Below are 13,436 nucleotides of genomic sequence, written 5' to 3'. Positions count from 1 at the left end.
GTAGAATTGTAGTTTTGTTTGTTTGTTTTCCATTTAGTAGTTACTTGAAGCATATTTTAAACCTGAGGAGGAGTACTTTGGTGTAAGCGCTGCCTTGTGCAACTCTTTTTGGTTTTGTGTGATTAGTCATGAATGCCTTCCTTGGGTTTTTGTGTATCTTCATTATAAAAGGGCAAAAAGTAGCTGCACGGTCAGGATGGAACCATCCCATGTGTGGCATCTCCCTTCTGAGAGTCTCAGCTTAGACTGGTCTGTATACGTGCATATCAGTGCAGATGTGGGTGGTGCCACAGCCTCCCCCAGCTGTGTCTTTGAGAAGAAAGCAGTTGTGGCTCGTTTTTCTGCACTGAGCTCATTCCTCTTGGTGCGTCTGTGTGAGGAGCAGCAGAGTGCAGAGCCCCAGGAGAGTGTTTGCTGTGACATGGTAGGCTGGTGAATTGATAGGGTTGTGCTGATGTTCCTGTCCTAGGCCAGGACATGACATGCTGCCTAAGTCTTGGTTTGGGTCCTGAAGGAGTCTGCCGCAGCTGAGACCTTCAGCCCCAATCCTTCAGGCCCAGCTTTAACCAGGCACAACCTGTTGCTGAGTTGGGCTGGGAGTAGTGTCTGAAGCAAACGAGAAATGTGTTTACCTGTGAAATTTGTTCCTGTAATTTTTCTGCTAGGTGGAGAGGAGGAACATGACTGAAAGTCAGCCACTTTGCTGCCCTTGAGAAAAAATATATTCACGTTAAAAAAGAAAAGTAAATAACATGTTCCTGTTAAGTGCCTGTTAGTTATACATATTACATCTAAAAGTAATTATCATTTAATTAGCAGTCTAGCGGCAGTGGAAGGAGATGAAGTTACAGTTGCATTGCATTTATTGCCAATAGCAAGCAAAGGGACGTGCTCTTGGCAAAGCAGCTCCTGCAGGAGCCATTCTTACGGGCTGCTCACTGAATGTGAGCAGCTCTGTGGACCTGAACCTGTGGGGGTCTGCAGTGTGCAAGACAGTGGGGACCCAGCAGTGGAACCCAAATGTGCCTGTTGCAAGTTTACCAGTACTGATGCCTATGTTTTCCACAAGGGTTTAGTTGTTCCCATTTGAAAACCCGTGGGATTAGGATTAGGTGCTGGATGAGGTAAGCGCGTTCAGCCTGACACACAAACTCTGGCCTCCATCTCGGGTACTTTTAAGGATAAGAATTTCCTCTTTTTTCTTCCCCTTCTGCTGCAACAAACATTATGTTCTAATAAATCAGGTGTTGGAAATGCCAAAAGATCATATTGAAGTGAATAAAAGTCCAAGAAGTCTTTCAGCTTCATGCAGTTGAGACAGATTTAGTCTGTCCTCATGTCACTCTGATTTCCAAAGTGGTGCAAATGCAAGTCCCTGTGTCTAGAACTACCTAAAAAATACTGTTTTGAAGAACTGGAAAATGGTTTAAAAGTGTTTGCTGCCTAGCTCTGTGTGTTAAATCTAAGTGTCTTGGAGAACCGATGAAGACGTCTCCTATTCTCTGCTAAGTGAGGTGGATTTTGGTCCCTGCCAATTAGCAGAAAAGAGGTTTTAAACTTCTTCTAGTGAAACTTCAAAGCTAGTTCCTGACATTGCCCTGGGTAGTTCTGCATCTCTAGCATGGAATAAATAGGTCTGATTTGCAAATACAAACACTACCCTTTTAATGAAAAGTTCACATGAGACTGAAAATCCTGAATAAGCTGTTCAGGAGGGCGCTTCCCACTTGCATTGAAGAGGCAAGTGATAGTCGATAGCAGGAAAAGACTGTGACCTTCTCTTGATTAATCTTTAAAGGTGCGTGCTTGCTGTACCTACCGTGTGTTAAGTAGGAGCAGCTTTCTCGTGCACGGCATGGTGATGCATACTGTGGGGAAGAGATTGGGGAGTGATTTACTCTTACCTCCCAGCTCAGATGAAAATTTCAAGCTGCTTTGTTTTACTAGAATTTTACCTCATGCTGGTTAGCATGTTTTAACTAACGAGATATAGGAAAGCATCTATTTTCCTAGGGCAGACAAGGCTTTGTTGCTTAGCTCCTGGATTTGATAGCAAGATGTACTTTGGATGCTCTCCGTGTAAGTAAAACATAACAGCAAGTTCCATATCTGCTTTGAGTGTAAGACCTCTAGGGGACCAGTCATTTAGGAAAAGTAAAAACAGGTTAACTAAATTCTGTGCCTTTCTGACTCTTCATCCATGCTAATCTGTGCTCCCTTGTATTCTATGTTGATGTGCAATAGCTTTCCAGACAGGGAAAGTACTTTTCATGCTATCTTTTACATATTTTTCAGTGGTTTCCAATACGAGCTAATATATGTGTGAAAATCATGCTTTCTTTTATCTCATCCTCCAAGTCTGAGACTGTGGCCTCTCCTGTATAACCGTCCCTAATAAATCACTATGAGGGATCACTATTGTTTTGCCTAGTTCTGTCTTTGCGGATAAACGGGTGACCATAAACTGATGTTTACAAGCATGCAGTTGTGCTACAGTGGCTTGTGGGACAGCGTCTTTCCCTATGCCTTTAGTGTAAAAGACTGGGTTTCCTCCAGGCATCTGTCTCTGTGCTGCCTCCAGCAATAGCTCTGCAACTGCCATTAAATCAGCTAAAATGAAGAATCATCTTTTAAGTTTATCCCAAGGGAGAATCTCGTAATTGCAATGATTTCCTCAAAACCATTCCTGAACAGATACTGAGTCCCATTTGAAGGGTAATTATCAAATTAACCTTCTCCAAGGTGTCTTCTTCAGTGCTTGTACTCGAGTTTGCCATTTTTAGGCTCAAAACCACACACCTCAAACACCGTGATGCAGCATTGCTCCCTGTGCAGACAGCTCAGAAAAGAACCCAAATGTGCTTGTGCTTGTAAAGCTTCATGTTTCTGGGCGAGGATCATTCCCATCTCACAGACACTGGTTCAGAAGGGTTTTTCAGGGATGGTTTCTTCTGCTGGGGTCCCTACAAGACCACTGTGGGAGATGGTTGGGCAGCCAGCACGTGACCTAAAAGTCCTGCTTCCACATTGCATGTGGAAATGGGGTTATAAGCACATGGGGCCTGCAGGTTAAAGCTTTCACTTGGCCTCTCTGACCTGGCACACCGTGGTGTTGTTCAGGTTTATGCCTCATTCAGTGTGGGTGATGTTTGTAAAATGGTAAATAAATGGCATTTAGTCAAGTTCTTAAATGTTTTGAGGGCAAATGAGGTGCTGCTTCTCCTTTGCTGAAGGTAAAGGGCAGAGGGTTGGGAGTGCAGGGACCGTGGTGCTGGCAGATCGGCTTCAATGTTGGCATTAGTCAAAATCTCTGCAAGCAAACAGTGCTGATCCAGGTGAGGGAGATGTTTGGGGCTGGAGTTACAATTCATATGAAAAAGTACAGGTGGGGATTGTTATTACCTGCACATGAGCAGCCATATTTTGACAGCCTATAGCAGCACACGCCTGCAGGAAAAGCCCTGCTGAAAGTCCTGGAGAAAGTGGGAGCGTGGAGGTGGGTGTTCAGCAGGCATCCAGTGATGTCAAGTGTTGGGACATCCTCGGATTTTCCAAAACGTGCAAGGAAGGAAAATGCTTTTAGATGATGACCTTGGCAGCATTTTTTTTTTTTCTCCTGAGGGGAAATTCTACAGTTGAGTTACAGTCCTGAACCTTGGATGTGTAATAGTGATCTGCTTTAGACTCACATGCTTTATCTTAACACACCTGGGGTGCGGTCAGGGTGTGCATGCTGCTTTCATTGCTGCTGGTGGCCTAAAGCAAGGCTTGAAGCAGAAAACTGTGTGCACAGTTCCTTACGTGTAAGGTTATTATCTACCAGTGTTTTTCTCACCATAGATGGCTTAAATGTAGGAGGGGTCCAACATGTGTAACAACAGTGGTAGATAATTCAGCAACTTGAATGCAGAAATCTAAAGTGATTTATTAAACGCTGTCTCTCAAGACCTTGTGGGTATTATACTCATCTGATAGATGAGGTACAGAGAAGTTCAATGATTTGCCTGAGATCGCAGGGTGTGTCACTTCTTGACATGGAAATCAGAGCAGGCATACAACAGCAACAAAGTCAGATGTATCTTGAGCAAGGTCACAGATGTGGTAGACGTAATAGATATTTTCAAAAATACAGAGTTTTCATAGCTTCTGTGTCATTAAAAGTTAAAGTCGTATTAATCTCCAATAAATTCAGGGAAGGCATTCAATCTAGCATCTCTTTTATGTGGTATCTCTTATTTTTAATTTGTTTCACAGATTCAGTAGTACTTAGCAACAGTGGGAAAATAAACCCATTCGAAACAGACAATTAAACAAGGTCACTGGGGCAGGGAAGCTAGAATTATTCAAGAAACAACTATTGCAGATGCCATCCTGGGAATAATATTAAGCAAGGTACGCTGCTGTGGGCTACAGTGCCTTTCCTTCCTAGAAATTTTATTGCATTCTCTTGAAAGACATTCAGCTTTTATCTGCCCACACCATTACACAGGCAGCGAAGGGAAGCTGAGAGCCTGGCTCCTGCCTGACTCTGCATCTGCACTTAGACGCCCCTCCATGGGAGGCAGAAACAATATATATTTCTCCTTCAGAGAGGCACTTCATCTGTGACATTGGTTTTTGGGCTGTTGTGATCAGCATCTTGCCCTTGTGCTGGTGCGCTGTTGTTGGTCCCCTCCCGCAGCTGCCCTGGCACTGCAGCACCTCCATTACTGCAAACTTCTTGAATTAATTATCTGAAGTTCATTGTTAAAGCAAATGCTGGCTCTATAGCAGGCATGCAGGCCATGTCTGCCCTATGTATTTGCATTTTGGAGAAGATGGAGAAAGGGAAAGGGGTGAGATGGGCAGCACTGGATCTTTTGCATGGCTGTTGTACTTGCAGGGAGGAGGCTGGGGGGGATGGTTCCGCTCATCCTTGTACCCACTGCTGCCTCCTGGAAGTGGCTGAGCCCTTTCTGAGGACACGGAAGGCAGAGCAAAGCATGGTGGGGGGGTAGAGCCAGTATGGGGACAGAAGCAGACAATCCCTTGCTGGGGGAGGCCTGGCCAGGTTTGCTTTCGGGCCTATGTTTTTTTCTGCCTGGCCCCACCACCTCTCTTGCACGAGGAGCTGTCCTGCTCTGCTGTGGTCTCGTTGCAGAGAAGAACAGGGTCACGTCCAGCACTGGTCTGTGCCCGAGCCCGTCCTGTCACAGCCTCACCACCCTCGTCCCCAGGGCAGCTCCCAAGGGTCACCAGCTCAAAAGCGACTGAAGGCCAGGCTTGTTGTTTTACCATTCACTTGTAACTCATTCAGTTCCTCTCTTCCATTTCTGACTGTTCCTCAGCCCCAAATGAGAAGAATTTTCCTCTGTGACCTTGCTGTAAGACATTGCAGGTCCCCATGAGACCAGCATGTTGCCTGGGGATGCCCCAAGGTGGCACTTGCAGTGCTCAGCAGAGATGCTGCTCCTCCAGCACCCCTGATGGTCCCACAGCATCCAGACTGGGCCCAGTGCCACCTGGCTGGCTGGGGTCTCTGGTCACCTTGTGGCCAGACAGTTCCTGGGCCACAGCTTGTTGCCAGAGCAAAGGGTTTTGTATGGTCTCTGCCCATAGAGCTCTGCTGCCCACGGGCAGGAGGTTGGGCACACGGGAGCTGAAGGGATTAACCCTGTTTTATGACCAGAGGGGTCGATTCGTAATGCCGCATCATTGTATTTTATTTGCACACACGTATTCTCTTGCTATAAACCTTTGTGTAATACATCTTGGTCTTTATTCTATAATACGTTCACCATACCGCAAATTAAGAAACATAGAGGTGCACAGCGCCGACAGTCTTTTTTTGTTTGAAAATTGGGTTCTTAATTTCATCTGGGGCCAAAAGAAAATTGCTTTATCACAGATTGCCATGTAAAATAAGTAACGATCGTGTTCTCCTTAACCCTGGTGTACTCAGGGAAATAATTCACAGGCTACTGTTGGAAGCTATATGCTTACTTTCAGCACATTTGATAATTTAACTTAAATTTTCTACATGTCATGAGTCTGTTTTCAGCTCTCCTGAGGCAGATGTGATGGCTGCTGGGTGGTCAGTGTGGGATCCAGGTGTAAACCCAATGCAGGACGGGGTGAGATCAGAGCTGATGCTCCTCAACTGGTAAGTTCAGGCCACAAGCTCAGGGTCTCCCTGTGTCTCCTGCTGAGATGCTGGATCCCACCAGTGACCAACCACCAGCTGAAACGTGGAGGTGCAGAAGAGGAAAATTGTAAGTAGTTTGGACAAGTCTGAAACCTCAAGATGCAAGTGAAAATGTTTGAGTTTAGTGCATTAAATGAGGAATGCAAGTCTAGGAGAGGTTAATAAAAAATTACATCTTTCTAGGTATTTAAAGTACCGTCGCAGAAGTGCTACATGTGGTGCCATGTCTCCTAAAGGTGTGGGATTGTGTTGTTGAAGGTGGAGCAGCTCCTTGAATATTTATTAAAAACAGTGGCACTTTAATGGAAACCAGACACCCCAGCAAATTCTTAAAGTATGTTCTCAGTTCTCCTGTACTCAGTGGTATGACCACTAATTATTTTTTTAATATCTTTTTTCTACATATTTTATAACTTGCGCTTTAGCATAAAATTGGAAGCAAAATCCAATTGTGTAGGAAAATTAATTTCCTTGAATTGAAGAAGCAATCTACTTGAGACTTTTTAATCATTAGATGGTAACTGTGCACTAAAGAAAGGAAGACCATTAAAGTAACTTAATAGACTAGGATAAACGTTTTCCCCTGTATCTTCTTCATCTTTATTTAGAGATTCATGCTGAGGATATTTCATAAAAGCTGTTCTTCTTGACCTTTTGTCACTTGCTGTATAGAGGAGCCAACAGAAATAACAGCAAGGAACTAACGCTGTGGGTTTTTGGATACAAAACCAATAATTCTGCTAAACATCTCTGTTCATCCTTTTCTGCCAATTTCTGCTTTTCCTTTCTCATTAAAGAAAAAACAGCTATCGGGACAAATAAATGCATTGAGCTGAGCTGAGCTGTGTGATTTTTAAAAACAAACTGTGTTAATGCTTTTAATTAAGGGGCAGAGGAACAAGAGGCTTTATCAGCTCTTTGTCTGCAGGCCATAATTTCATTGTGGATGGGCTATCTATTATTGTAAATGTCCACCTTTTTGAAGGATTTACTACAAAATCAAATGGTGTTTTTATTTAAATTGTTGAGCACTGCATGATTCCTCATTTATTTAATATGGAGGCATTGTTACAAAGAAGAATGTAGCACTTAATTTGTATTGCTTGAGGGATCTCAGATCTGCTTGGGAGCACTGCTTTGCATGCTTCATGGTTATCATTTGTTGAAAACAGAGTGTGCAGGAAAATGAAGAAGAAAATGTGAAGGTGAAGTTGCAAAATCCCCATCAGGCTGTTTCTGTAAGCATTTTAGGAAGGATCAGTGACTCTCTGGTCTACAAAGAGAAGGAGTGTTGCAAAATAATGACAAAAAAAGTATTATTGTGTGGCAGTCTAGGGCAGGAGTGGACAGTTTGGGGAATTTCTTAGTCCTTTAAATTTGTGCTCTATGAAGCTGATAACAGCATGGTCAGCTCCTGGAACCGCTGGCTTTTCAAATGTTGGTATCTGGAAAATAAGATTATTTGTACTAATTTAAAAGAAAAACAAACAAAAACAACAACAACAAACAAAAAACATACACAAAAAACACTGAGTTTCAAATCCTTTTGGTCAAGAGGTTAGATTTTTGTTGTTAAATGACTGTGGCATGCCCTCACGGTGGGAACATGGGGCTCTCCATCTCTACCGAGTCAGGCTTTGTGGCTGGCACCCGGTCTCTGGTATACAGCTCCCGTGTGTGGCTGTTGAGGGGTGTCTGTTTCAGAAAACCTTGCTCACCTCGTGGTGAGCTCCCAGAGATCCAGGTGATGGAGTCAGAAATGCAGATGTATTTGGCTGAAAACTTTGTGCTTATTTTTCCTGTCAGCGTGACTGGAGAAGTCAAAGGTCCCTGCGTCCACCACATCTATTCCCCGTGGAGGGGACAGGCTGGGTTGTTCCTGCTCAGTGTAAAACCAGAGACACTTAGCTTCTATTTAATTCCAGCAGGTAATGTAGGATAATGGAGCTATTACATTTGGCATCTCTAACGTGGTTATCATTTCAGAAAGAATTGTTTCTGCTAATGGCAGTTAAGTTGCTACAAATAAAGCAATAGAATTGAAATCTTAAGTACTAGAGTGGCAGCAAACCATGAAACATTACACCGCTTATTGGAGGGAGGGCCGAGCAGGCTGTCAGGGAAGAAATCTATTGAAAAAAAAACAACTCTCAGATGGGTTCTGATGCTAACTAATTTAATATGGCAACAGCGTTTAGCTGTTCTACCAGTCTATTAAAAGTATTAAAATGCCTATAAATAATAATACTTAAGTGGCTAGAACTTTTCATCCAAGGAGCTCTGGGGTTTCACAGGGACAAGCATGGCTGGCTGTTGGCGGAGCTGTGGCGACGCCCCTACGGGGATACTGTGTGCTGTGGCCACCCGTGTGCCACGGGGTCCCCCAAAGGCTGCTCTGGGAGGTACAGGCGTGTTGGGCAGCGTGGGTCTGACCCTCGCCATCCGTAACCCACATCTGGGTGAGTTTGAGTGTGCTTTCCTCCTTTGTAGTCTCTAATTGCTTGGTTCAGCCCTGAGTGTGCCCCACGGTGTGGACAACCCATGAACTGTGCTTTGTGCCAGGAATTTGAGGCCGTCATTAAAATATGCCATCCCATTGCCATATTTCTACCTCAGAATCCAATTTCCTCCAGAAGGCACGTGTTTCTAAGTAGCCTGAGATCCCTAGAGACGTGGCCTACCATTTGTGTTAAGTCCTAGAAGTGTTCCCCAGGTAGCACAAGGTGGGCGTCCTCAGGAGAGGAGCTGCAGAGATGATGGCCCTCCTGTCCCGCATGGGGCTTCCCCTGCTCCGGAGCAGCATCGTTTTGTTTGCTCAGGGTGGGCAGGAGGATCCTGAGAAAACAGCGGTACCTTGGCATGGCTCACCTGCAAAATTCGTCATCTCCTCCCTGCTGATCCCTTCAAGTGGATCTTTGTTTTTTATCCTGACAGCATGGATTCAAATGAAAGCAGGTTAAAGGGGCAAATGGTTTTTATATTTCTATTTTAGTACAGAAAATATCCCACGGGGTAAACTCTCCACATACCATAACCACAACAGATTAGTGTATCCCCAGGCAGCAAGGGCATAATGATACGGTTTTGTTCAGTGCCATGCTCTGTAGCAAAGCATAATTTTATGGAGAGGGTCAGAAGTGTTTAACCGTTCACAGAATACCCCAAACATGATCTCAGCTTGTGGAAATCAGAACAGAATCCTCATCTCTGGGAAGCTGTATCAGATGGAGATCTGATGAGCGCTTTGCAAGGTAACGAGGGAGGGACGGTGTGTGCACATGTGACAGCAGGGGTGGTCAGTAAACACAGCCATCTACTGTGTCCTTGAAATTGCATAGTTATTATAAATTAACCCCTGACACTGAGTTTTCTCTCAGTCTTTCTGCTTATTACACTGATGTTGTCAGTACTGGTAGTACTGCTCCCATTTTCCTGTTATTTTCCTTGGCTGGACTTGCTTGGCTTCCTTTCCTTACCTTGCTTGGGCTGCTCCTGCAGAGGTAGGGCTGAGCAGCACTGTTAGGTGGGTGGCATGATGGTTAACAGGGTAAACACGAAAACTTCCTCACCCTAACATAGAGCACCGTAGATAGCAGTGGAACTGGGCAAAAGACACAGCAATGATTCTGTAAACAGTTGTCCGCAGTTTTTGAAGAATCTGCTTCTGCATCACTCTTGTTGATAGCTGGTGGCAACTCCTTCATGATACGTTATAAAGATCTGAGGTAGAAACTTCATTTCACAAATACTAGTGTCCATGCCAAAGTCGACTGTGTTACTAGACATGCTAGAAGAAAGTATGAGGAAGGAAATACCAATATTTTATTTCCTTCACATATGGCAAATGGAAACCCAAAGAAGTTGTGCCCTGCTCACAGACATAGCAAGATGTTTGTGACAGAGCCAAGACCTGAAGGCTTTTCAGTAATTTAATCCTAGAAAAACTCTTTGTCCACTCTATACGTGTTGATGCAAACTTGCATTTTGGACAATTTCATTGCAGTGGTGAGATAATGTCTCCAAATGCACAGAGCTCACTCATTGCTGCAGAGTCCCTGCGATAACTGATGGTGGGGACACGTGGAGCCAATGGGAGCTTTGCAGAAATCAACGCTTGATCCACTAAAAATTAATCTGTTCCATTTCTGTTGTTTTTCTCTTCATACAGAACACCAGCGATGATTGGTTGCTCCTTTGTTGTGCACAGGAAGTTCTTTGGAGAGATTGGGCTCCTTGATCCTGGGATGGATGTGTACGGAGGGGAGAACATAGAGCTCGGCATCAAGGTGGGAAAAAAATGCACCCAGCATTATTTAAGGAATCAAACGCAACGCTTTAACAAGTTAACATAAACAGTTGCTAGAATGCTTCAGGGGAACTGAGCATTGACTTGATTTATAGCATTTTAAATTTAAAGGGGAATATGATTTGGTTTTAGGGGTGAGTGCAATTTTTTTTTTTTTCCTGGGATGCTTATCTGTGTGACTTCATGCTCAAAGCTACTGAGATGAAATGGCATGCTAACATAAACAGGCCCCAGTCAAGCTGTCACATTGGTTACTGTAAGTTATAGTTCTCTTAAATATCAGGAAAAAGATGGTGCTGTTTTGTCATGAGAACAGTCTTAGGGAGGCTTGTGGGACTCTTGTGAATATCTCAAGAAGACATGATGCCTGAAAATATTTTACAGGCATTTCACAGCTGCAAATAAAATATGTTCTTAAACAGGCAAAATGTGCTTTTAAAAGTGAAACATTAATAGCCACGTTTTCAGAGCTGTCTCAGTAAATCCATACAGACATCCGTTGTTACGGCATCTACTGTGACAACATCACTTGATTACTATGTACAGTATTAGATGTGGTTTAGCGATTTGAGTGTTTACATACAGTGAAGTGATTCATAAGCAATGAATTGAATGTTCAGAAGCAACATGGGATGGCAAAGCCTATGGAGATTTTTCCAGGCATGGTTTAGAGTACAGCACTTGTACGTTACCAAGCTGATAGGGAGAGACTTGAGACTTATAGCTGGAAAATTGAATTGACTGTGGTGTTGTAAAAATGAAAAATCATTGTTCAGTTCACAGATTTACCAAAGGATATTTGCTTTGCTGGCAAATCAAAAGAAACTTTAAAAATCTATTGTTATTGGCTACAGGGAGCAATAATCTCGTTTAAACAAGGGAATAGAAATTAAAGGCTTTAAATATGCCACATAGCTCTTCCCCTTATGAAGTAATTATTGTACATCATCATGCAGCTTGCTTCCTGGGTCTAGAGAGATCCAGCTCCAAACAAAGCTTCTTTTGTGACTATTCTTATTTGTTTGTCTATGGGATTTTTTTAATATCATCATTGTGGAACTAGCCTCCTCACAATTAATAATTCAACCCATCTGTTAGGTTTTGGGGGGATTTCATGGAAGATTGGCTTCTTAACTAGAAAAATAAGATGGATATCTCAGGGACAACTGATGAACATATGTCCTCTTCTTTTTCACATGCTGAACTTTTTAGAAGAAATATGTAATAAACATCCTTTTGGAAAAAGATAATCCCTCTCTTCCCCCAGTGACTCTTCCAGGCTTCCATTTCCAACCCATATGTTTCACTGCTGTTTGCATACCCGTGTGTTGTGTGTTCTGGTCAAGGCTTTAAAAACATTGCTGGTTTTGACAGCTGAAGTACCTAGGAAATCTACCTTGTAAGGTTGTTTAAACAGTAGATTTTCAAAGATTCCTGAGCTATACAAATCCATCTCAGTGCAAGTGTCTTATGTGGGCAACCAAGAGCTTTGTCCCATTTCATGTGCAGTAATATGTGTTGGCCATTGTGTAGGTAGGTCAGGTAGCTCATGTGGAGGGAGCGTTCTGTAGATGGTGTGTTTATGATTGCCAGATATTTCAAGTTCCGCTTTACAGTAAGATTTCAGTTATAAATAGTTTACCCAAGGCTAGATGTTGCTTGTATAAGGAAAGAATCATTATAAATTCAAACAGATGTCAGGTCTCAGATGGATTTATCTGTTTCTAATAGTCCTGTTGTACACAAGCTGCCAGCCCTTCCTCACAAGCTTGCAACTTGCCATAGCTGGCTCTGTAGCAGCCATCTCACGTTACCAGTAACATGGGACTCTTTATATTCAGATGGAACCTTTAAAAATAATTATTCATGCAGTATTGAGGCTTTTTATGCTTTTCTGTTTGTTTGTTTTGGCTGTTAAATAGCTGGCTGTAGTTGAAAAAGCAGTTCGGTGGTTCCTAGTTTGTTTTAGTGATTCTTAGATGAAAATATTTACAGAAAATATTTATTTTCCTTTTGATGGTGATACAAATTCTATTCTGAGAATCATGTGGCATTTTAAAAACATAATATTCTTGTATTACAAAAAATGCTTAAAGAACAAAAAATGAGTTAATAAACCCATTGAGGCTATGAGAACAAAATTGAAAAATTACAGTGTTTCAGGCAAAAACACAAGCCAACTGTATTACAGTAAAATTAAAGGTAAGTAATCTGAATAACAAACTGAAATAAATAACTGAGGAGGTTGGGCTGTCCTAACCTAGAAGGATGGCCCAACCGTATGCTAAGCAAGACACTCATTTTATAAATATGCTTTGCATATTCTAAAATAAGCTATATGTGTCTACATATAGTGAAATATATGGGCCATGTGCTTCTTTTGGTTGCCGATTTCAGTCGGCTCAATGAGAATATTTCTATGTGAGCCACTTAGAAAAACAAAACCCCATTACTCACATTCACAAGGTAACTCGGGGCTTGCTGCTCTCCCTTACGTGCCGGGGAGCATCCTTGGGTTGCTCAGATAATAATAATAAAAATAAAGCCATTAAGTGTGTTGTTGCCCTAGGCAAATTCTTGTTCTGCTCATGGGGTAGCTTTGGCCCTGACAAGGGGAACATGTTGTTCTTTGTTATTATTGTATTTTCTTGTATCACACTGGAGTGTCTCCAGAAGGTTGTGCTTATTCTCCTTCTCTTGTCCCTGATGTCCACTACTTCACTTCCTGAGGCAGAATCGACTCTAATTCCCTTTTTCTTGGCAGAGAGCACAGAAGTGTTTGCTAAGCAAGGCAGTGTAGGTTAATATTTCAACTGAGAGATTTTCAATGCATTTTCTTTTTCTAAAGTGTGCCTTGCAATCAAATTATAACAGTGCTGGATCGGTCTTATTGCAGTGACAGCCACAAGGACCAAACGTTTGATCAGCCTGTTCCTGAGTTCTTAA

At 42.8% G+C, this 13,436-nt stretch overlaps 1 protein-coding gene across 1 annotated transcript in view; it reads left to right on the top strand.

The window, feature by feature from the left end:
* Positions 1 to 13,436, top strand: part of GALNT17 (polypeptide N-acetylgalactosaminyltransferase 17) — a 214,056-nt gene that overhangs the window by 125,703 nt on the left and 74,917 nt on the right. The window contains exon 6 of the mRNA XM_082776615.1: positions 10,353 to 10,470. Coding sequence (XP_082632741.1) covers positions 10,353 to 10,470 — 118 coding nt within the window. The remainder of the gene's footprint in view (positions 1 to 10,352; positions 10,471 to 13,436) is intronic.

Source organism: Aythya marila, assembly GCF_965140915.1.
Source record: "Aythya marila genome assembly, chromosome: 20".
NCBI classification, from domain to species: Eukaryota; Metazoa; Chordata; class Aves; order Anseriformes; family Anatidae; genus Aythya; species Aythya marila.
The sequence above is the reverse complement of the archived record's forward strand: the minus strand, read 5'-3'. Positions and strand labels throughout refer to the sequence as shown.